The sequence below is a fragment of the Pleurodeles waltl genome, chromosome 6 (genome assembly GCF_031143425.1).
Source record: "Pleurodeles waltl isolate 20211129_DDA chromosome 6, aPleWal1.hap1.20221129, whole genome shotgun sequence".
NCBI lineage: Eukaryota > Metazoa > Chordata > Amphibia > Caudata > Salamandridae > Pleurodeles > Pleurodeles waltl.
Window position 1 is genome coordinate 1,086,003,865 of NC_090445.1, and position 22,105 is coordinate 1,086,025,969.

The following is a 22,105-nucleotide window of genomic DNA, read 5'->3' on the forward strand; positions in this document are numbered from 1 at the left end:
ACCCATAAAGTATGCCTAGGACTTTATCAAGACCAAGCAGAGACAGTGCCTCCAGATGTGCCACATCATCCCACACCTCGTGAGTCAGTCATCCAGAACAATCCCAAAGCTAAGTAATAGCAGCAGAGGTCTGCCACTCCTAAGCCACCATCATAGGGTGACAGTCAGCAATTAGCTTGGGCATTCTGGGGACATCAACCCACCCATAGGAAAACACGGACCGTGAACTCTAAAGTATGAAACTAAACCTTACCGAGGGGGAGCGGAACGTTCTGAAACACATAATGAATAGAGGTAGCATAGACATTTTAAAGAGGGCCACTTGGCCCCTCACATGAAGCAGGAGACACTGCCACCTCCATAAGTCACTCTCCATAGAAGCAAGAAGATCGGGACTGGTTACGAGTCCACCATTCTTGGAAACGTAGAAACATGCACCCCCAGATATCAAATGAAAAGGTGACAGATCGGAATGGTGGTGTTCCAGAAGTGGGCAGCCAAGTCACTGGTAAGAGGCATTGACACACAGCCCTGAGAAGCTCCTCGTAGTGTCACAGTATCTCCAAATGCGTCTGACCCGAGGACTGTGGATCCCCAAGAAAAAGGTGCACATCATCGCCATACAGAGCTACATGCTGCTCAGGTCTGGAGTCTCGTGCCCCATCCCTACATCACAATAGATATCACAGGTTAAGGCTTCAATAGCGAGAGTGAATAGGAGAGGAGAATGCTGGCAGCCCAGCCGAGGAAAGTGCCCCATTCACCTGACTTTGTGCTTATGGGTGGGAACAGAGAAGGTTGGTGAGTCTACAGAAGTGAAGTCCCAAACAGGCGCTCTCCAAAACCACGTCCAAGGAGAACCAATCCACTAAATCAAAAGCCTTCTCAAAGTCAAAAGTAGGGCAGATGGGTGCTGCAACTGTGGGCCTGATAAACAGCTACCTGGACACTTTGAATACAATGACTGGGCTATATCCTGGCAGAAAGCTGCACTGATCTTGATGGACCATGTTTGGTAGGATGCAATGTGGTTGGTTATGTAGAAGTTTAGCAAAGAATTTAATTTCAATGTGAATAAGAGAAATCTGGCATTATGCAGCACACACGTCTGAGGTTTGGGCATTGCCACAGGATTGCAACATTGGTTAACTGAAGGACATCTGCAGTGTGCATCCAAAGATGATTGATTTGGGACCTGGTATAATGGGCCGGGGAAGTATGAATGTAAGCATGGTCATGGGAATGCCAGGTCCACCACATGTGACAGAGCCCCAAAGAATCCACCCAAACAGCAAGCATGCAAGAGCAGTGACCAGGCCCTGGGTCATCAGTTAAAACTCTCTCAGATCCAGTACTGCATTAAAGTCTCTGCCACTACTGTGGTGCCCTCCGGGGATACCAATAATTGCGAAGCCAGCACATTAGTGTCTGAGGGAGAAGCAGCTGCAGGACATACACTGAAATGAAGGTACAGTGTCTGCCTTCTAGCATGCGCTCCATCCCATTGTATTGGCCCTGAGCATCATTATGCACATTGATCACCGCAAGCACAAAAGCCCTTGCGCAAAAGGATAGCCACCCCACAGGAATCCCAGGAGAATCCAGAGTCGTAGACCCTGTCATATTTTTTTATGGCATTGAGAACCACCATGGTCCCCAAGTAAATGGGCTTCCCAGGGCATGAGGACTGCCGGCCGAAACCTCTTGGCATAACGAAGAACTGCAGTTTATTCATTACAGTCCAGCAGGCTATTCACATTCCAAGACATAAACTCAAGCAAGCCATGGGGAGCAGCAACCAGATTACGGAAATTGAGATCCCAGGAGCTAATTCCAGACTTACACTTCAGACATGATGGAGAATGCACAGGGCCCCAGACATTAAACGTGGTGGTTTAGTGAAATTGCAGCGTGTGGCTGGGAAAAAACAAACACAAACCAAAAAAACCTGCTACCCCATACTTCCACCCTGAAGCACCTGTCGCCCCAAAAAGACGATACAAAACAAGAGGTATATAGTTCACAAGTGAAAACCTCATCAGATGCAGGATGAAGAGCCGGTAAATAAAACAATTACAAGGTCATATGGTCCACTTTGAGCAAGGGCAGGCGACCCCAAAGCACCACCAGTGTGGCATCTCTGATCAGGGCACTGGGTTCCATGGCTGTGGCATCAAAGAGTTCCAGTGTACATGAGGATGGAGAGACCACATCGCCACGACCAGGTGAGCCCCGGCCCAACTCCGAATCAGTGGAGTCTAACCAGCTCCAGGCCTGGGTGCCCACCCTACAGAAACGATTGTCACTTCCTCTTGTACTTAGGGAGCGGGTGAAGGGAACTTCTGATTATGAGTATCCCATCAGCATCCACCACCCCTGCACACCGTTTACCTGCTCAGTCGCCCACTCCCTTGCTTGCTCTGGAGTCTCAAAAAAACGGGTTTTAGAATTGAAGATCACCGTCAAAGCTGAAGGTGAAGACTGGCATGTAGGTGACCTGAAGGGCATGGAGCTCCAGTTTCACCTCATCAAACGACCACCTATGGTGGTAGACTGCCCAGGTGGAGTCTGAAAAAATCATGACACGCTGGTTTTAAAAGGAAAGAACCTGCCGGCGTCTGGCGTACGTAGAACAACACTGCCCCCCGCACCATGGCGAGCGCAGCCTCTAGGCAACTTGCATGTCAGGAGCCTGCACGGCTTGCAAGGAGGAAGCCACTTGTGTCCGGGAGGCAACCCGCCAGCTCATACTTGGCCGCCCACTGCAGACTGGGGAGCCCAACAACCAAGGGCAAGTCTAGCAGGCCTCCACAGCCCCTTTGGACTCCGCGCGGCGTACGGTGCGAGGCCGCCACACGTGCATTGTCGATGTATCTCCAGGATGGCTCTCACCCTCTTGGAGCTCTGAGACAAGCCGCACCAGGGGAGTGGGGTGAGGTAGAGGAGCAGGATCTGGTTTACCAGTGCAGATTACAGCAGATCGGTGAGGTGGTTAGGAGCAGACCTAAAGTGTGGCCACCATTGTCGTTGCCGTGGCCACACCTCCCTGAGATACGGAATTTAATGTCATGATTCAGTGTACTTTTCATATGTAAAAAAAAAGTCCCTCCTACATTGCAAGGTAAGCACTCTGTAGGAGGCGGAATGATGCCTCAGACAGCCACCACCATGAGGTGAGAGGGAAATACTCCTGTGGATACGAGCGAAAGCCCACGCTATGTATATAGTAAAGAACTGGTACCAGTTTGGCGTGGGCTCGCATGATGTTCTAAGAAATCACCCATGCTGGCCTAAAAACATTCCTCACAGAACACTTACGATAGGGACATGCTGTGCGGTGGGGGTTGGGGGCTGGATCCATTATGGGTACCACTGAAGTTGTCTTTAAACACAGTTAAACGTTGCTGTTGAGCAGGGCAACTGAAACTGGGAGGCACGTTTTGTAGTAGTACCCTGCTGTTGTGTTAAATGGGACATTAGCTCTGCTTGGGAGAGGTTCACCTCGGTACCAATGTAACCCCGAGTGCAGCCCTCAGCAACCGAAAGACAGTTGTACACGGGTCATCCACTGTGCTGCACCATGCGTTTTTTAAAATTACTTTTGATCAGTTTGAGCCCATTTTTTAGGATGAAATTCCCAATTTAAGTGCCAGTTGATTTGAGGCAAGTGCTGCAAATCCATAGGCGTACTGCAAACGCTGTGACCAAAGAATCCCATAATTTGGTGGCCCTGCTATTGAACCATCTGAGACAGTAGCCGCGCCTAGGAAACGCTAAGCACAATCCCCACCAGGCCTAGGCCGAAACAGTATTCACCCTAACAGCAGCGACCACGCAATCTTAGGGACTGCACTGCCATCTCAATGTCTTGTGTTGCTCCTCTTTTTCTTTTTTGGTGTGTCCCTCTGCAGACCTGCAGCAATGCACTACGTGGGTTCATGGCCGTGGACCTGTGACACCGTCCCAGCAAGAGGCACCACAGGGAACCACGTATGTGGCTTATGTTTAGAATTGCGCTGACAGAGCAAAGCAAGAATGAGCTCGTCGGGGAAACCATGTGTTAAAATGTACACAGGGTGGAACATAACCACAATACTAAGTAACCAGTGCTTAATTTGTAAATAAAAAGGTGCCGGTGCCCAAAGCCCTGCTCTTAAACAAGCGGCTGCTGCAATTAAATGTGTGAACACGGAATACTGAGGCGGCGCAATCCTGAAGCCATCTCTGGCCTCTCAATCCATTTACAGCCACTCCCTGCCCCTTCAGCTCACTCTTGCAGCTTTCTGCTTTCTCCCATTGTGACGCTTTCTCGTTTTTCCCTTCCTCCGTCTTTCCCATATGTGTCTTTTGTTCGCAGCAAATGCTTGAGGCAGAAGAATAAGCCCCGGCCCTCAAAAATAAGTGCTGGTGTTCAGCACTGGCAACAACATATAGCTCTCTCTGATGATACTGTACAAGTCTCACAGTAAAGAGTCAATGGATGGTTTATCGAGCACAGCATTAATATTCAGCAAGGGTAACTCGGGAGTGCTAACTGTGCACAGCACTGTTAAACCCCAGCAGGGACCGACACTGGAGGGTTCACCTCCAGAGGGGCCCCGTGTGGAGGAAAGGGGGTGCCAGTGGACATGGTCTTCGCGTGGAACTGCAGTGAGACCGAGTGAACACTCCCAGAGCGCACGCAGCCCCTTCTGGAGAGAGTTGTCTACTACCTTGGCCATCTCTTCACCCTTTCGGTAGCAGCGTTACCCACTGCTTGTCTGATGTGCCCCTGGCTCTCATCGTGCCCTTACAGCTGAGTGTGATGTTGAGGACCTTGGGCTGTGCTGCTAAAGCTGGTTCTTGCCGCCCCACAGGTACTGAAGTGCCTTTTAGTTGATTTCCCCTCCAGCTGGTTTGTCAGGCCTCACATAGGGGGTGAGCTATGCTATTATGGCGGGTGGGTTGTATTTCCAGGGTTCTGCACCATGCTCTTATAAATGATTTCTGGTGCTCCCCAGATGCCCAAACATCTTCATGTGGCTCTTTTGTGGTGTCGCACAGGTGCGGAACGATTTTAAGCAAACTGCATTTCTATGAGAAGACCGTGTTACATGGGTCAGTCTCGCGTGTGTGAGGTACACAGAAAGAAGCATTCGCTGGGAAATGACAAGACAACAAATATAAACCGATTTACAATGGTGAATTACTGAAGAGGTGGAAGGTGAGGTGATTGTTAGCTACTGCAGTGTTAAAGGGGTGGATGTGTGTTATGCAGTGCTTCATCTATGCTGGAGCTTTCATGTGCTTGGCACCGGCACTTATTTTTTGAATCAAGACTTGGTCTCCATCAGACTCTGACTCAGACTGAGAGAGGGGAGAAAGGATTCGAAAAAGAGCTGTAGGAAAACAGTGACAAAGACAGAAAGCAACAAATAACCCAGTAGAGTGAGAAACAGGAGGTGTAGGGTGGTCGAAGAAGATGGCATGAAGCGGAATCAAGAGTAAATCGGGCTGGGATTCAGCAGCCCCGGTGGAAGGATTTAAAAATAAACTTGTGTCCGCTGCACTTACGCATTTGTTTATTTTCCAAATCAAGGACTGGTGCTGAGGGCGCCACCACCAGCAGTGCAATGAGATTGCATGTGAAGAGTAGAAAGCAAGCTCAGGAGAGGAGTCTGAGAGGTGGAGGACCAGGTCCCTGAGGTGGTCACAGTGCTTGAAATGGAAAAATAGAAGTGCAGGTACTCTGTATCAGAGTGGCTGCTTGATTCTGAGAAGTGCCGGTACTCTCCAATGAAAAGTATTACGTTTTTCTTGAGAAGTGCAGGTACTTTCCCTCTCAAAATGGGGAAAAAAGTGCTGGTACTCAGTACCGGACAGTACTGGCCAATTTAAAGTATTGGGGGTACAGAGAAATTTGGGAAGAACTAGGAAACGGAGTGTGGGTTGCGAATCGGTCTTCAGAAATTGCAGAGGTGAATGAGGTAATGGGTGGCAGTGCCACTGGTGACTTTAATAAAAGTATCTTCACTGTGGACAGCATCCTATTTTTGCAGCTCGCCATCTGGAATGTGGGGATTGGATGAGGGAATACGCTGTGGGTGTTTGAGTTCAGTTCTTGGGTTGAACTTGAGCAGTGAGGAAGAATAATCAGAGAGGGTGGGCAACCACAAAACAATTGTGGTAGTAAGGGTTGGTTAGGATTAGTGCAGTGATCACATTTTGGCTGTGTAGAAGGGGATGTATGGTTACATTTTGTCCAGCAGGCTTGGTGAGGTTATGGAGCACACCAAGCTATTGGGCTGAATGTAACGGGGTCAGCATGTCAATTGAGAAATGGACATGGCATTGATGTGGTTTATCATTGTTTCAGACGAGTTTAATATAAGAGCACATAGAGCCACAAATTGCTGGATCGCTGTGAAGCAGTCAGCTGTGTGTACCTGATAGCAATGGGGTACAATCAGTAATGACACTGGTTTGGGTGTCAACTGCTGTAGACATGGTATCTGATGTTCCTGGTTGGTGGCCCACAGGCTACTGTGTAGTTTGTGGTGTTCTCCTGTGAACATGCTCTTAAAACTATAATGTTCTGGCAGGTGTTGCTCTGACCTTGAGGACATTTTCACCTTGGCTTCCTGCCTCATGTGGCTGTGCCAGCCTAGAAGCAGTATGTTTCCCTGCCCCCAGCCTTCTGGGCCATCACGTTTTTGCTCTGCTTACTTAAGTCCCTCTGCAGTAGCAGCAGCAGCTGTGTGCTTTTCCTGACCCCCTCCCCTAACAGGTCATCACTCTGAGGAGACATGTGCGTTTACATAGGCTTCACTGTGAGGCCACCTTACCCGGAAGATGAGAAAAAAAATAGGATGAAGCCAGGGGCGGTTCCTGCACAAGAGTGGGGGAGCGTCGTTCCGCTAACAAAATGCTTTAAGAGCTGAAAAATAAAATGGTAAAGTTTATTTATGACCATTTTGTTTTTTAGCACCCCGTCCTGAACAGTGTGTCGGGGCGGGCAGTTGCTGCTGAGTGGCAGCAGAGAGCTCTGCACTTTAGTTTAAAGTGCACATGTCAAATTTCTCTAATCCAGCTGTCTTAAAACAGATGGGTTAGAGAAAGCCCAGGCCTCCATTGCTCTCAAGAGCGGTGAAAGAGGCCGCTCCATCCAATCTTAGTGCTGCTCTCTTGCTGTTCATCAGCATGAGAGCAGCATCAGGATTGGTTAGTGCAGTTTCCTGGGTCCCGCATTAAGGCTTCGAGGAGAGGAGGACATGTGAGGTAAGTGCCATGGAAGTGCCATTTAAAAAAAATATATATATTATTGTTCCTTCCCTTCCAAATAAAAACAAGCCAGTGCCACTGGATGACGCGTTACACTAAGATGTCGACTTTGGAGCTGGGGAACCAGGTACGAGTCTTGGCATCTGGTCAACAGCCTGTGATGCTGGGCAAATCACTTAATCTTCCCAAGCCTAAAATAAAAATGAATTTGATATTGTGTAACATAACTGGTGGTCATGTAAATTGCTCTAGTAGCCTTTAGGCAGAGTTCACACTATATAGAAAGTTTAAAAAAAAAAAAAATAACCAGCCAGATTCTGCTAAGGCCGTGCATGATAATTAAAGAAGACTCTTTTTTTTTTATTTTTTATTTTTTTTATATAAAAACGTCTTGTCTCTTTCTTTTAACATGCCTTTACTCCTTGCCTGCCGTGCCAGGAGGCAGTGGTTTTAGTTCCACTGGCTCTATAAACTTTAAAATATTTAATTTACCAAACATTTCTATAAAAAAATAGTCCAAAGAGAGTAACCAAAGGGTGATCCATGAAATAGACCATGCGGGAATATGGGCCACTTTTTTGGGAGTGCCCGGGCCTAATTGTGATTCCAATCCGCCCCTGTCCGAACGAAAATAGCAGAGGTTACCGCATGTCAAGTTTGAGGTTCATTGCCAGAGCTCTGTATACTGCATCGAACCACTGATGTGTAAACGTTGGGCGCATTGAGGCTCTTTGGTTCTCTGTGAGTGGCTTCGGGAAACGGTAGTATTTCTTTCTAATTTCCTCGAAACATTTCCTGTTCCTCAAACTCCTAGTTTAGTGCTATCCTTGCTGTTTACCAATCACTCCCTTATCGCGCCTCCTCCTTCCGACGATTAACATTCTGCATCTTTTCCCTGTGAGTTTAAACACGAATCTGTAAATCAGAGTTTAGTTTCATCCCAATCTCCACGAGCACCAGTTGACAGGTTTTCACAGATGTAACGGTAGAGTAGCGCCATCTGTTGGACAACTGAAAATACTCAAAGATGACGATCCTCACAGCAGACCGTATGTTTTCTGTGTGTGGCCTCTTTGGCCCGCGCTGATGGCGAGGTAGAGCCATGTACTCACTCCTGCCACTGGTGCTGGTTATTGCAGAAAATAGTGTGTTCTCTCACATAGTTCCTATACGAATCCTCATTTCTCTCCCTTTTGGCTGGCCCTAGGCCCATCTTGTGCGCCATATTTGCCATGTGTTGCAACATGGGCGTAGACAGTGTCATGGGCCCTTGCCGCTGTTTGAACCGTGAAATACAGCAATAACCAGGCTTCCGTGGGGCCCTCAGGCCTCTCGGCCCGGTGCCACTGCACCCATACAGGCAAAAGACCCGATTGAGGCAGGAAACGCCTGTGGGTTTTTTTTTTTTTTTTTTTTTTTTTTTATCCCAAGAACAGCTTAATTTTAGCTGCTACTGGTTAAAATAGTCTCTGCTTCAATATATGTCAATAAGCAAAATATACTTTCACCCAATTTTGTTTTCAAAATCTCCAACTTTCCACTTTTAAAATGTTGGCATGTGTGCTCCACAGATGGACCCTACGTTAACAAGCTTGCAATCATGTAGGTTGTTTATAGTAATACATTGAAGTAGAGACCAACATTCACACCTACGATTATTTAATTACATTCTCCAGCATTAATTGAGGAAGCTATATGTTTCCATATATTTTAAATGAGCAAGTTTTCTGCGACCATAGAGGCTTTCTTTTTTCGTAGATACATCCATTCTGAAACATCGTTTAGGATTTCTGGTGTCCGAGAGGGAAGGGGAGAGCCAGGGTGATGTATAAGCAAGGGCTGAAATACAGACCAATGCCCAGACCCGACATACTGCAAAGGAATACAGTAGAATTCGTTTGCAAGTAATCGATCATTGACCGCATGTTGACATGGTTCTCTACGATAGCGCCTCTGATCTATGCAGGTCAGCATGGCTAGAAGCTGGGATATATGTGGATTGGATTTGAGTGCGGCAATGCGATGAAGTTGCTGGCTTATGGGGCTCATTCTGGCTGGGGCCATAATAGTTGGTTGTCCACTATATTGGGGAAAGGGAGGCTTTACCTTTCGCTTATTCCTTGTAGATTTTTTTTTTTGGGTGTCTGGTTCCGTCTGCTGGGTTGTCCAATGTTGGTTGCTGTAATTGTAGTGCAAGGGCCCGCCACCTCATCACTGGAGTCAGTAGTGCATTCTGGTTCTGCGGACTGCTTGGCCACATCCAACGTACACTGAAATACATCTGTATCTCAACAGTTCTTTGCTGTTGCTCTTAATTCTGTTCTTTGAGTTCTTGTGTGATTGATCGTCGGTGAGTAATGATTATACAGTCCTTCCATGCTAGCTTTCATTTCCACCTGGAAGTTGTGTTTTTGTTTTGGCTGTTCGGTTGTTCTGAGAGAAGTGGGTGCATCTGGGAGGCATGTGTTATTTTTCCTTTGAGTGAGTTAGTGATGCTGATTTTGTCTTTGACGTTCATAGTACTGAGCTTGTGTTTTCTTGAAGCTGGTGGTACTGTCCTCCCTTCATTTAGGCGGTTAGTGTTGCTGAACAAGTGTTTTGTGGATGCCACTGATGCAATGCTAACTCTACCTTCTTGTTTTTTGGTTCTGATTTTGCCTTTCTTGGTTGTAGTTTCGGAGCCGCTCGCCGGTTGTAAGGATGATCTTCCTCCTGCTTGTTGCCCTGGCTCCGGCGGTGGTGCTGGCAGCGCCACCTCCCATCAACAAACTGGCTCTTTTCCCGGACAAGAGCGCCTGGTGCGAAGCGAAGGTCATCACCCAGATTGTGGGGCACAGCGGATGCCAGTCGCAGTCCATCGAGAACAAGTAAGACATTGGAGAGGGTGGTAGAGGGTTGGCAGGTGGGGTGATTTTTTTTTTTGTGTTGTTGGGGGGTGACTGTATAGAACAGATAAGATATGTAAGAGGGAGGCAGAGGCGAATCAAGAACAAATGAGACCTCTCATAGGGTTTGAACACCCAAGCCCAGGCTGTCTGAATGGGTATAGCAAAGCGGAATGGGGTACTGCAGAACAGGTGACAGACTCCATCCTGAAGAAGCGAGGCGTGTGAGGCAGTGGAAAATAGTGGCGGTATTAGGATATAAAAATAGGAAAATGCTAAACACATCCCTTGCATTGTAAAGGCTTAAAACCTGCCTCACCTCCATCGTCAATGCGCAAAAGTAAATCTGTCAGCTGCAACTCAAAAAACACCAAACGTACCAGTCTCCAGACCTGAACTTCTGAAATTTACAGCAGCAATCATACTCTGAGATCTCACTCAACAGTATGAGTGGTCTTCATCAAAATACTTTACCGACCGCATAATTAGATTCCAAAAACTACCATCTCCAAATGTAAGCACAGGCGCACCTCCAGATCCACATACTTTTTTCGTTCTTTTAAGTCCTACCAAGAGCCAATCTCCGATTTTAACACTGCCCTTGCAATTTCAGACTCCTCTTCTGGGATCCAGTCAGACATTTCAATGTTGTCAAAATCTTCCACTTGAGCATTTGTTTCTTTTGCAGCATGACTTGTGTCAAACCACTGTATTCTATTCCTCTGTTTTTCAAATCTTTTATTATTTACATATTTGAGGGTATCCTTTTAAACATTTCCCACTCCAAATTCCTTCAGCCAGCCTATATATATTTCAGCATGAGGTATGGCTTTAACATCTAAAAGGGTGAGGTCCCTGTGCTGGTCTGAGGGGTACAATGATGCGTCCAAATCTTAACAGATTTTAAATTTAAGGTTCATGCAAATGTAGCTTGAAGCACTTTCCACTACACTCTGTTGGACCTCTCAATCAGGCCACTGGTTTTGGGATAGTGCAGTGGTGTCCATTTGGGAACACCTCTACGTTTACTCAACCTCTCATCTTGTAGGTTGTAAATTGAACACCGTTGTCCAGGATCACTGACAAAGACAATATACTCTGATTTTTTTTTTTTTTTTTTTCTCAAGACGTACAACACAATATGGGGCGTAGGACTGCTTACAAATATCAACTCCTCACACTTCGTAACAAAATTGGCAATAAAAATTGTATCTCATATATTGCCACTAAACACATCCAATAGGAAATCCAGAGCGAAGTTCTACCATGCTCCATCTCGAAGCTGTCTGGGAAGCAATGGCATAGCACAACACATTCTTTTTCTGTCTGATCTGTGGCATTCTTTACAAGACTTGGCTACTGTGATAATTTTTGCCCTTATTACAACAGTGTTGCAAAACGGTTCTGCTGATTTAGTCAGTGTTAGACTTGTCAGCTCTTGGCGTGATTTCCCCTGTCTTTTTGGCTTTTCACCTCCTGTTTTTTTATGCGGTGCTGAGCTTCATTTTTTATGGCTTTGGGAGTCTGGGCACTTTACCATTGCTGACCAGTGCTAAACTGCAAGTGCAAGTGCTCTCTGTATAAATTTTATTGGTGATTGGTTTATCCGTGATTGGCATATTTGATTTACTAGTAAGTCCCTAGTGTAGTGTCCCATATGTGCCCAGGACCTGTAAATCAAATGCTACTAGTGGGCCTGCAGCACTGATGGTGCCACCCACATTAGTAGCCCTGTAAACATGTCTCGGGTCTGCCACTGCAGTGTCTGTGTGTGCAGTTTTAAACTGCCATTTTGACTTGGCAAGTCCAAACTTTCTCATTTACTACATGTAAGTCACCCCCGAAGGCAGGCCCAAAGCAGCCCCATGGACAAGGTGCAGTGTATTTAAAAGGCAGGTCATGTACTTGTGTGTTTTACATGTCCTGATAGTGAAATACTGCTAAATCTGTTTTTCACTACTGCCCGGCCTGTCTCTCCCAGACGTTAACATAGGGATTGCCTTGACATATCTTTCAAGTCTAATTTCCCAATGGGAGCAGATACAGATGTGGAGTTTGGGGTCTCTGAACTCACAATTCAAAAATACATCTTCTGGTGAAGTTGGATTTTAAATTATAAGTTTGAAAATGTCAATTTTAGAAAGTGGGCATTTTCTTTCTTAACCATTCTGTGCCTCTGCCTGTCTGTTGAATACATGTCTGGGTCAGAATGACAGTTGGGCTGTTCGTGAATTCACTCTAGACAGTCACACAAAGGGAGCTGATGTGTACCCTGCATATCCTGAGAGGTCTTCCTGGGCTAGAGTGGTGGGAGGAGCTGACACTTGAACCTGAATAGGGCTCTGCTTAATCTTAAACAAAGCAGTCTCCAACCCTCTGGACTGTGTCTAGGGCCAGGGCAGGAAAGGCAGGGTCTTGTGCACTACAAAGACTTTCCTTTAAAGTTTGCATACTTCAAAGGCAGAAATAAGTATACGTATTGGACCTCTGTGACCACAACTTTAGAATCTTTCTGGACTGGGGACATTCTGCCAGGAAGAAAAGCTAGATGCTGTAGGAGGGACTGCACCTCTGCCTGTTGCGTTATTGTGGTGGCCTGCTGCTTCTGTCCTGGGAGTGAAAGGACTCGACTTTGCTTTCTGCATCCTGCTTCCAAAGGTTCTACCAGGGCTTGGACTGAGCTTGTCTCCTACTAGAAGTCTCAGGGACATCAAAGACTTCATCTGCCAGCACCTGAGCTCTCTTGCTGAAAGTCCTGACTCACGAAGTAGTTCCATATCCAGTTCCTGGCCCCTTAGGAGTGAGTTCTGGTGTAACCCAGAAGAAACCAAGTACATCGACTCCAGAGCGACTTCAGAACCGGCGCCGCTGTCTGACTCCATGCCGCTGCCTGCACTATAGCTGTGCTCCCTGCTGAGTGCAACAACCTTGAAGGATGCCGCAGGCCCGGTGCCACTGCAGCACCTTTGAAGTCCTGCCACAGCATGAGTTCTGAGTGCCTTGTCACCAACGCCCGTGACACCAGACTTCATCAAAGCAACTGTAGCCCCATAGTGTGATCGCGACACAACAAAGTTGAAGCATCCCATCTAGACCTTCTTGGTTCATCGACCCTGCTGCATCGTAAGGGACCGATGCATAACCTCCGATGCAGCATCACCTCTCATGCAAGTTCAAGGAACCGACACCTACCCTCCCTTCCCTAACAGTAAAGAACCAATGCCTCACCTCCCCAGTAGCATTTAGGAACAGATGGTGCAACGGCTCCAGCGACGCCTCACCTTCCTGACTCCGTGCAACATCTTTGTTTCCCCGTTTTCCAAAGGTATTGTACCTGGGGTCTGTGCGACTCCATGACCAGCCTGCACTCCCTCACGAGTGAGGTCAGACTGTTGGGAACGAATCCCTCAAGATGTTGTAAAAGCCCCAGTTGGATCTATTGTGTTTCTAAACGCTTTGCAGAGATTTAATCTTTAAAAAATTATATCTTTGCTTGTGTATGTTGGATTTTTGTTTTGTTGTTTCAGTGTTGTTTTACTCAGATAAATATTGGCTATTTTTCCAAAGTGGTGTGGAGTCCTTTTGTGGTGATTTCACCATGCATGTGTGTGTTCAAATACTTTACACATTTCCTCTGAGATCAGCCTGACTGCCTGTGCCAAGCTATTAAGGGGGTGAGCATGGGTTATCTTAGCTGTGTGACTCCCTTACCTTGACTAGAGTGAGGGTCTCTACTTGACAGGGTGCAAACCACTGCCAACTAGAGACCACATTTCTAAAAGTAAGCCAGAATTCTTTGCTTTTGAACACCTGGTTTTTGGACCTTAACTGTGGGTGACTTTCACTACCAGAGTCTCACTCTTAGCAATTTCTTGGTAATTGGACCGAGTATGGTTACTGCCAGTGTCCACCTGTTAAGGTAAGGCCGCTGCAGCAAAGCTAGTGTAAATTATTTGGTCTGGTTTCATGTGAGCATGTGTGTGGCTGCACATGAGACTTCCATTGTGCGCAGCCTAGTAGCAGCATAAGGTAACATGTCGGTTGCAGTTTTAAACTGATTCATATGGTAAAGAAAGGCAAAGGCCTCTCAAAAGTTGCTATTTTGACAGTTCAAACTTGCAGTCCCCCCCTATGTAGGACGTATAAGTGTAGGACATGTAAAATTTAATGTTGAACATGTCCTTAAAGTGAAATATCTCCACAAGCTATTTTTACTGTAGCAAGACTTGTTGCTATCCTAGGGAAACTTTGGGTTAAATTTAATAAATGCTAAATTCTGATTGGTAACAGCTAGAGAAATAATTCATGGGATTGAGGAACAATTCAAGGGCACATTTTTCTAGGTACTTAAATCCAAGTTGATTGTAAAAATGAATTTTTTCTAACTATTAAGCATCAGGCACTTCTATATTGTTATCATTTTTCTGCCTAATGCTTAAATGCATTCAGCTGTTCAACTGATGACTCCCCTGTAGTAAGATGTTTATTGTTCCCAGACAGTGGATAAAGGTTTCTAAGTTTAGAGAGGAAATTTCCCTCCATGACCGGATAGCCTGAGGGGTATACCCAGTAACTGGGTTCACATCAAAGGGGTCTTCCTTGTCACAAGCAGATGAACTTGACACCAGGCATTCCCTTTGTTTTTTTGTCCCTCTAGCCGACTTGCCTCAAAACCAGGTAGGGGTGGGGGCTGCTGCCACAGAACTGGTTTCTGCCTTATTTGAATTTCCCATAATGCTGTGCAGGATGGTTGATATTGGAGTGGAGGGATGACGTGGCATGCTAGACATTTAGAACATTCCACTCACACTTATGAACCAATTCACAAGGGTGATACAGAGACCAAGATTCTAGACCTGAAAAGCAGCAGCACCAAAATCATGAATGGTTGGAAGGAGAAGCCGCCTGGTTCCCATGATGGGCTAAGAACTTTGCCTGAGGTGTTCCAGAGGACTAGAGGACTCTCTATAGGGTCAGTGGTATTGGTCCAATCATTCCTCCTGAGGCAGAGTTGGGGGTGAAGGTTTGGACTCCACTGCATCCCAGGTGCCTTGCAAGATGTCCAGGATGCCATAATGCCTGTGGAGGGCAAAGCAGAGGAGGAGGATGACGCAGGGACCCAGGTAAACCAGCTGCCCGCAAAGTGCACCCCTCTAGAGGATAGTAGGCCTGCTGAAAATACTTATGGGGGCTAGAGTTTACCATCAGAAGCAAAAGGAGCCAAAGATCAAGAAAATCAGAGGCACATTCAGGCCTGGGGACCCCATCCCGTGGGGCTTGATGCTAAAGAAATGCTGAGGCTGGTACCACATGCCTGGGGAAGAGATCTTCCACATGGGTGGGTGCACAAGGTACAAAGGGCCACTCCCGCAGGATATCGGCAGTGCTCCCAGCGGGAGCAACCAAGTAAACCTGACTCCTGCACGCCCATTTAAGGTTCATGAGCAGGGAGCTGGAAGGGCAGCCGGGAGACAATTGTGGACCTAATAATTGCACAGTTCTCATGTCCTGCACAACTAATAACCCAATTTTTCCAAACAGGCAGAAAAAATGGTATCCTGTCTTAAGAACTTCACTCTCTAGTTATAATTCCTCCTTTGCCTTACAGAAAACTTGAAGGTTTGGCACTAAATCGGCTTTTCTGAACCAACCTTCCACAACATATTTTGTCACTTCAAATTCTGTCATCGCTCGTGTTGTTTCCTCCCCTTTTCTCAAAATTTCGTGAAAAGAAATTTAGTACAGCCTCCGTTTCGATAGGGGGTGAGGAAACTGCACAAAGTAAATGAATGTCAATGGTTGAATATATGTTAAAAATGCAGAAAGAGATTGAGGTTCTCTGAAGGGCTCTGCATTCCAGTCTTCTGAGGTTAGTGATGGATGCTTCTAGAAAGACTGAAATCTATTCCACTTGAACCATTGCCTCTAATAAAAAAAATAAAACAAAAACAGTTAGGCACCCATATCAAATGTGGTCTGCAAAGCTAAAAGGACCAACATGGCCTAAGGCCCTCTATTGTACTAGCCTTTAAACGATTTCTAAAACTTTTCCAAAGTGGCTACAAAGTGACAAGTTACTGCTTTAGAAAATATTGAATAAACCAAGGGGTTTTGTCCTCCAAAAAACAATCACAACTGATAGTGTTTGATTAATCTGAACATCGTTCAGTAATTGTGGCCAACTGCTTGAGCATCATGGGTTAGTTTCAGATCATGATAACTTGAACATGGTTTGTCATGGGTACTTCCAAAGTTTATGTAAACTCATTGTAGGAAGTGTTATTTGTAGTATGTGTTTAGTAAACAACACTGTAGAGGGATTCGTTCTTTATTGTGCGCAAGAGTCGGAGCGCATCTGATTTTACATGTTACTGTTTTTTTCTGGATTTAAATACCTTCATCGTGAATAGCCTCTGCAATGCTGAACAATGACTTTTAAGACCAGATCACTCTAATCCAAATGTAATCATAATCTTTGGAAGTCTGTTGTGCAGTTTTTCTAACGGGTCACTTTACAGAGCAAGGAATCGTGTGTGTTTACCTACACCTCAGGGGCGGCTCCTCCATATGGGTGGAGGAGCATCGCCAGCAACAGAAGCTGCAAACCTCTCACAACGAAAGGATAATAAACTATGTTTATTATCCTTTCATTCTGAAAGGGGGAGGCATGGTGGTGACGTGCACTAAGACAGAGTGCTCAGCACTCTCCCTCACAGCGCATGTGTTTGGCCGGCCGTCTTGGGCCGGCCAAACACACATGCGTAGTAGGCTGTGGCTGGAGAGAGCCTGCACAGGCTCCCAGTCCGCCTGGGAGTGCTCTGACTGGGTGCCCCCAGCCAATCCTGACAATGCTTTGAGCAGCATCAGGATTGGCGCAGGGCAGCCTGGGAGCCTGTACTTGCACCCTGTGACGGAGGAGCGGCGCGTGGCAAGTTAAGGTCGGTTTTTATTTTTATGTTTTCAATAATTTAATGGTTCCCCTCCGCCCACCCGTTTTTAGAGGTACGAGCCGCGACTGCTATACCCTCTTTGCCGATATTGACTTCATTTCTCCCTTTAGTTCATAAATGGAGTGGGCCTGTACTAGGGGCTTGTGAGAAGTAAGACAAACAATTCCCTCCAGTAGAATATAGAGTTTTGGTTGTAAAAGGTAAATATTTGGGGTAGATTCCTTTTTCTAGGCTGGCATTCAGTTTGTCTCTAAGATTTACAAAGGGAGCGTGCTAGAGCGTTCTGTTCATTTCCTGTAATACTTCTAGATCTGGCAATGCAAGGATGGGCTTTATCCCAAGGATGCAGGAGGACCCATAGTTCATGAGTGATGGTGGCTGCTGCTATGTTGCTCTTTTCGTTTCCATAGAGAAGAGGTTAGGTAGATTCTGATTGATCTAAATCTCAGCAATGGAATCTAGTTGGTAGGATCAAAGGCCGCCCCGACCATCCTGTACCACAAATTAATATACACCTAGTTAAAGGAATTGGGCTGAAAGCCAAAGATCCCATGCATATGCCCAGTGAGCCTAACACAGATCTGGGAAAAAGTGCTTCTCTATCCAGCAACCACAGTTAGTGAAGCCCTTGAAAGGCCTTTCATCCAGCTTCCACCTAGACCACGTGCTGGATATTTTAATTAGATCTCTCCATCTGAATGTTAAGGTTTGCATGTGACGAGATCTGTTTTAATTGGAAGTCTGTCTTGCCCTATGCATTTCAGACCAATATTGAGTCAAAGCCTTGTGACATTTGCTCCTTAAATCATATGCATGTCTATATCCCTCAAATCCCATCTGTGCACATACACCACCTGAATTCGTAGACAGAAGGCTGTTTGACGTGGAGTGAATGTAACTTGTTACATTGAAGGTCTGGTTTACAGTACAAGTGGTACTCAGATTCACAATCACAGGCAAATCCTCCGCACCGGCTGCCACAAATCTCAAGGGTAGTGGCAGGGACGGGGGCAGAGGGGCATAAATATAAATAATAATAATAAAAAAAAACTTAACTCTTCCCGTCACCAAAGCTGCCATCCCCTGCCCCTTCGATCCTCTTCTGGTGTTCCAGCATTCACTGGGACACCATCACAGGTTCCTAGTAATCCTGGCGCTGCTTTCTTGCTAAACCTAGCATGAAAGCAGTGTCTGGATTAGGCTGAGCGACTTGGACTGCCTCTCAGACAGAACCCTGGGGCCTGCGCAGTTTCCCAGCCTGGCTGTTTAATACAATCGGGCTGGAGAAATCTAAGTGCGCATGTCTGTTTGGCTGGCCTGAGACGGCCGGCCAAAAACACATGCGCACTTAGGTGCACACTGTCCTCGTCCCGTGAACCAGCCCGCCCCTCCCTTGCTGCTGGCTGAGCCAGCAGCTGAAAGATAAAACAATATTTGTCTATCATTTTATCCTTCAGCTCTTGGCTTAACCAGGGGGGCGACGCTCCTTCACCATTGTGAAGGAGCCGCCCCTGGAAATCCTAGCACTACAGCATAATGGCACCTGTTAAGTTCTTCACAAATTCTTGATTTTCAGTGAACTCGCCATTTAATATGAATGTAGAAAATAATTTATTAAATTAAAACATATCCCTGCCTTCAAAAGCAAAGTTCCTACCATTTTCTTTTCATTGCTATGTGTAGCTAGTTTGTCTTGGCAGGCTGTGGCAGAGGACAGATAGATAAAAAAATTAAAAAAAAGACTTGTTCTCAATTTATTTGTTTTACTTTCCTGTAGGATGATTTGTTTTATAAATGCTCCTTCACATATATATCCTTATCCCTAGGCTGATGTAAATTCAAGTCATTTCTTTAATCTTTCAGTTGCAGAGTTGGAGAATAAGTTGTCTTGGTTTTGTGTTAGCTTGGCTGCAGGCGAGTGGGTTAGCTTGGCTGCAGGCGAGTGGGTTAGCTTGGCTGCAGGCGAGTGGGTTAGCTTGGCTGCAGGCGAGGTGGGGGTTGGCTTGGCTTGGCTGCAGGCGTGGTGGGGGTTGGCTTGGCTGCAGGCGTGGTGGGGGTTGGCTTGGCTGCAGGCGTGGTGGGGGTTGGCTTGGCTGCAGGCGTGGTGGGGGTTGGCTTGGCTGCAGGCGTGGTGGGGGTTGGCTGGGCTGCAGGCGTGGTGGGGGTTGGCTGGGCTGCAGGCGTGGTGGGGGTTGGCTGGGCTGCAGGCGTGGTGGGGGTTGGCTGGGCTGCAGGCGTGGTGGGGGTTGGCTGGGCTGCAGGCGTGGTGGGGGTTGGCTGGGCTGCAGGCGTGGTGGGGGTTGGCTGGGCTGCAGGCGTGGTGGGGGTTGGCTGGGCTGCAGGCGTGGTGGGGGTTGGCTGGGCTGCAGGCGTGGTGGGGGTTGGCTGGGCTGCAGAGGTGGTGGGGGTTGGCTGGGCTGCAGAGGTGGTGGGGGTTGGCTGGGCTGCAGGGGTGGTGGGGGTTGGCTGGGCTGCAGGGGTGGTGGGGGTTGGCTGGGCTGCAGGGCTGCAGGGGTGGTGGGGGTTGGTTGGGCTGCAGGGGTGGTGGGGGTTGGCTGGGCTGCAGGGGTGGTGGGGGTTGGCTGGGCTGCAGGGGTGGTGGGGGTTGGCTGGGCTGCAGGGGTGGTGGGGGTTGGCTCTGCTGCAGGGGTGGTGGGGGTTGGCTGGGCTGCAGGGGTGGTGGGGGTTGGCTGGGCTGCAGGGGTGGTGGGGGGTTGGCTCTGCTGCAGGGGTGGTGGGGGGTTGGCTGGGCTGCAGGGGTGGTGGGGGGTTGGCTGGGCTGCAGGGGTGGTGGGGGGTTGGCTGGGCTGCAGGGGTGGTGGGGGGTTGGCTGGGCTGCAGAGGTGGTGGGGGTTGGCTGGGCTGCAGAGGTGGTGGGGGTTGGCTGGGCTGCAGAGGTGGTGGGGGTTGGCTGGGCTGCAGGGGTGGTGGGGGTTGGCTGGGCTGCAGGGGTGGTGGGGGTTGGCTCTGCTGCAGGGGTGGTGGTTTTGGTGGTTAAGCATGGCTGTAGGGGTGCGGTTTAGCGTGGCTGTAGCATTGTGGGTTAGCCTGGTTGAAGAGTTGTAGTTTGGCAGGTTGTACATTTTTGGGTTAGCTAATTATAATGTGGGTTAATTTAGCTGTAATATTGTGAATATCTTCTGAAGATCAGAGACATATTAATAAAGGATTTTTTTTTTTAAGTGCACCTGTTTCAATGGTTAGCTTGACCTGGATTGTTGGGTGGTTAGCTTAGTTGTAGGATTGGACGGTTAGCACCCTGGGTGTGGTACAACCTGGGTGGTTTGCATGGTTTGCATGGGGGCAGAGTGTGGGCGGGAAGCACGGTTGTGGGCTAATGTGGTGGCAGCGGTTACAGAATAGCTGTCTGATTGCCCTATATGCCAGTCTTACTCTGTAACCGAGCTGAACTGGGAACATGGGGGCACCAACCACTTTTAAACCATGGATTTAACTTTTTTTCGTGGAATTGTGGGACCACTACTGTTGAAAGGGTGGTAAAACGAGACAATTGTGTGAACGCACTGTAACCGAATAATATTTACAGTGATCAGAGAAGATATGGCAATTGCCTGAAAAAGTCTTTCGGCAACTATGAATAATGTACTCTTAGAAATGTGAGAGCTTTGCTTCTTAGTTATTAGGTCGAGCTTGGAAGTGCTTTGACCCGTTATAATCTATCTGTGGGATTTTAACCATGCCCACTGCACGCCTATCGCTATCGCTCGTTCATGGGCTTGCCTTTCAAAAATCCTTTATCATTGGTAAATGCTTTGTTTATTCTCCTTGGGGCGGTTTTATTACCGGCTTGGATAGCAACCCTATTATATGGATAATTGCAGGTTTTGAAGATACGTTTGACAGCGAGCTTCTTTGACTTTTTGTGTCTCTCCTTCTTGCTCATGGTGTCCGTGACGCTTTGACTCGGCTCGCTTATGTCAACTGTTTTACTTTTTATTCTCAATTTATGTGGCAAGAAAAGTCCAGTTAGGAATTTACAACACTAATAGCGCTAACTCAAGCAAAAGCGAGACCCATTGCATTGCAAATGCTTGTTTGCATTTCCTTTCAGTTTTTTTGTAAAGATATCCTACTTTGATAATACCTGTCGATTTATGTAATGCACTTTTGATAAGTAATAAAAATACAATTAAAAAACATCCATAAATTAAATGTAGCCTCTTACAAGCATGTGCTATGCATTCATAGATGCGCCTAAAAACGTCTTCAGTCTTAATCCTGGATAATATACTATGGTTTGTGAATACCTACATAGGTTGTTCGATTGTGAAGCATTTCTTCTCGGGAATGAAAATGCTATCCCGTTAATGGAGGTTTCCTACATAAAAAAAACAGTCTATTTTGCCTTGGTGTTTTCAGCTTCCCTGCTGCTTGAAAAAAAATTAGTTTTTCTGAAAGACTTCCTCCTGCTCTTTGCCAAAACAGACTGGTATTGGCGGGCTGTCTGTCTGTCCCGCTCTTTTCGCGGTGTTGTGTGCACTAGACGCCAATGCTACCTGACCGCTTTAGTTCTAAGTTAAAGAAGTTCGGTCTGAGTGCCTTACAGTGAGGAATGCGACTGTTTCGATGATATATCAGACTTTGGCTGAACAAGTTAATTCTTGTTGAGCAGAGGAAGTGTTTGAGCAGCTTGTCTGCTGGAAATATTTCCCTTTATTAGCACCCTGCCCCAACATTAATACAGGAATGTACTGCTAATAAACAACCAGTTTGTTGTTCCTTATTGCCAGGGCAACTGGAAATATGTAACAGGGGAGGGCCAAATTGTGCTGCAGGGTAGAATAAATTATGCATCAAAAAACACAAATTATGCGGGGTTACGTGGCATAGCTTAAAATAGTATTATTTCACTGTTTTGCCATTTTTACAATTGTTAAAAATCTGGGCATTGGTTGCAGCGCAATAGCACCAGTTTAACACCCAAATATAGCAAAAAACAACAAAAAGGGGACTAATCAAGCTTTGCAAAGGGCCCTCCCACTGTGTGGC

The 22,105-nt window shown here is 46.9% G+C and overlaps 1 protein-coding gene across 1 annotated transcript in view; it reads left to right on the forward strand.

Moving 5' to 3' along the window:
* Positions 1–22,105, forward strand: part of NBL1 (NBL1, DAN family BMP antagonist) — a 66,874-nt gene that overhangs the window by 29,481 nt on the left and 15,288 nt on the right. The window contains exon 2 of the mRNA XM_069240162.1: positions 9,934–10,127. Within this exon, the coding sequence (XP_069096263.1) occupies positions 9,961–10,127 (167 nt within the window). The 5' untranslated portion in view covers positions 9,934–9,960. The remainder of the gene's footprint in view (positions 1–9,933; positions 10,128–22,105) is intronic.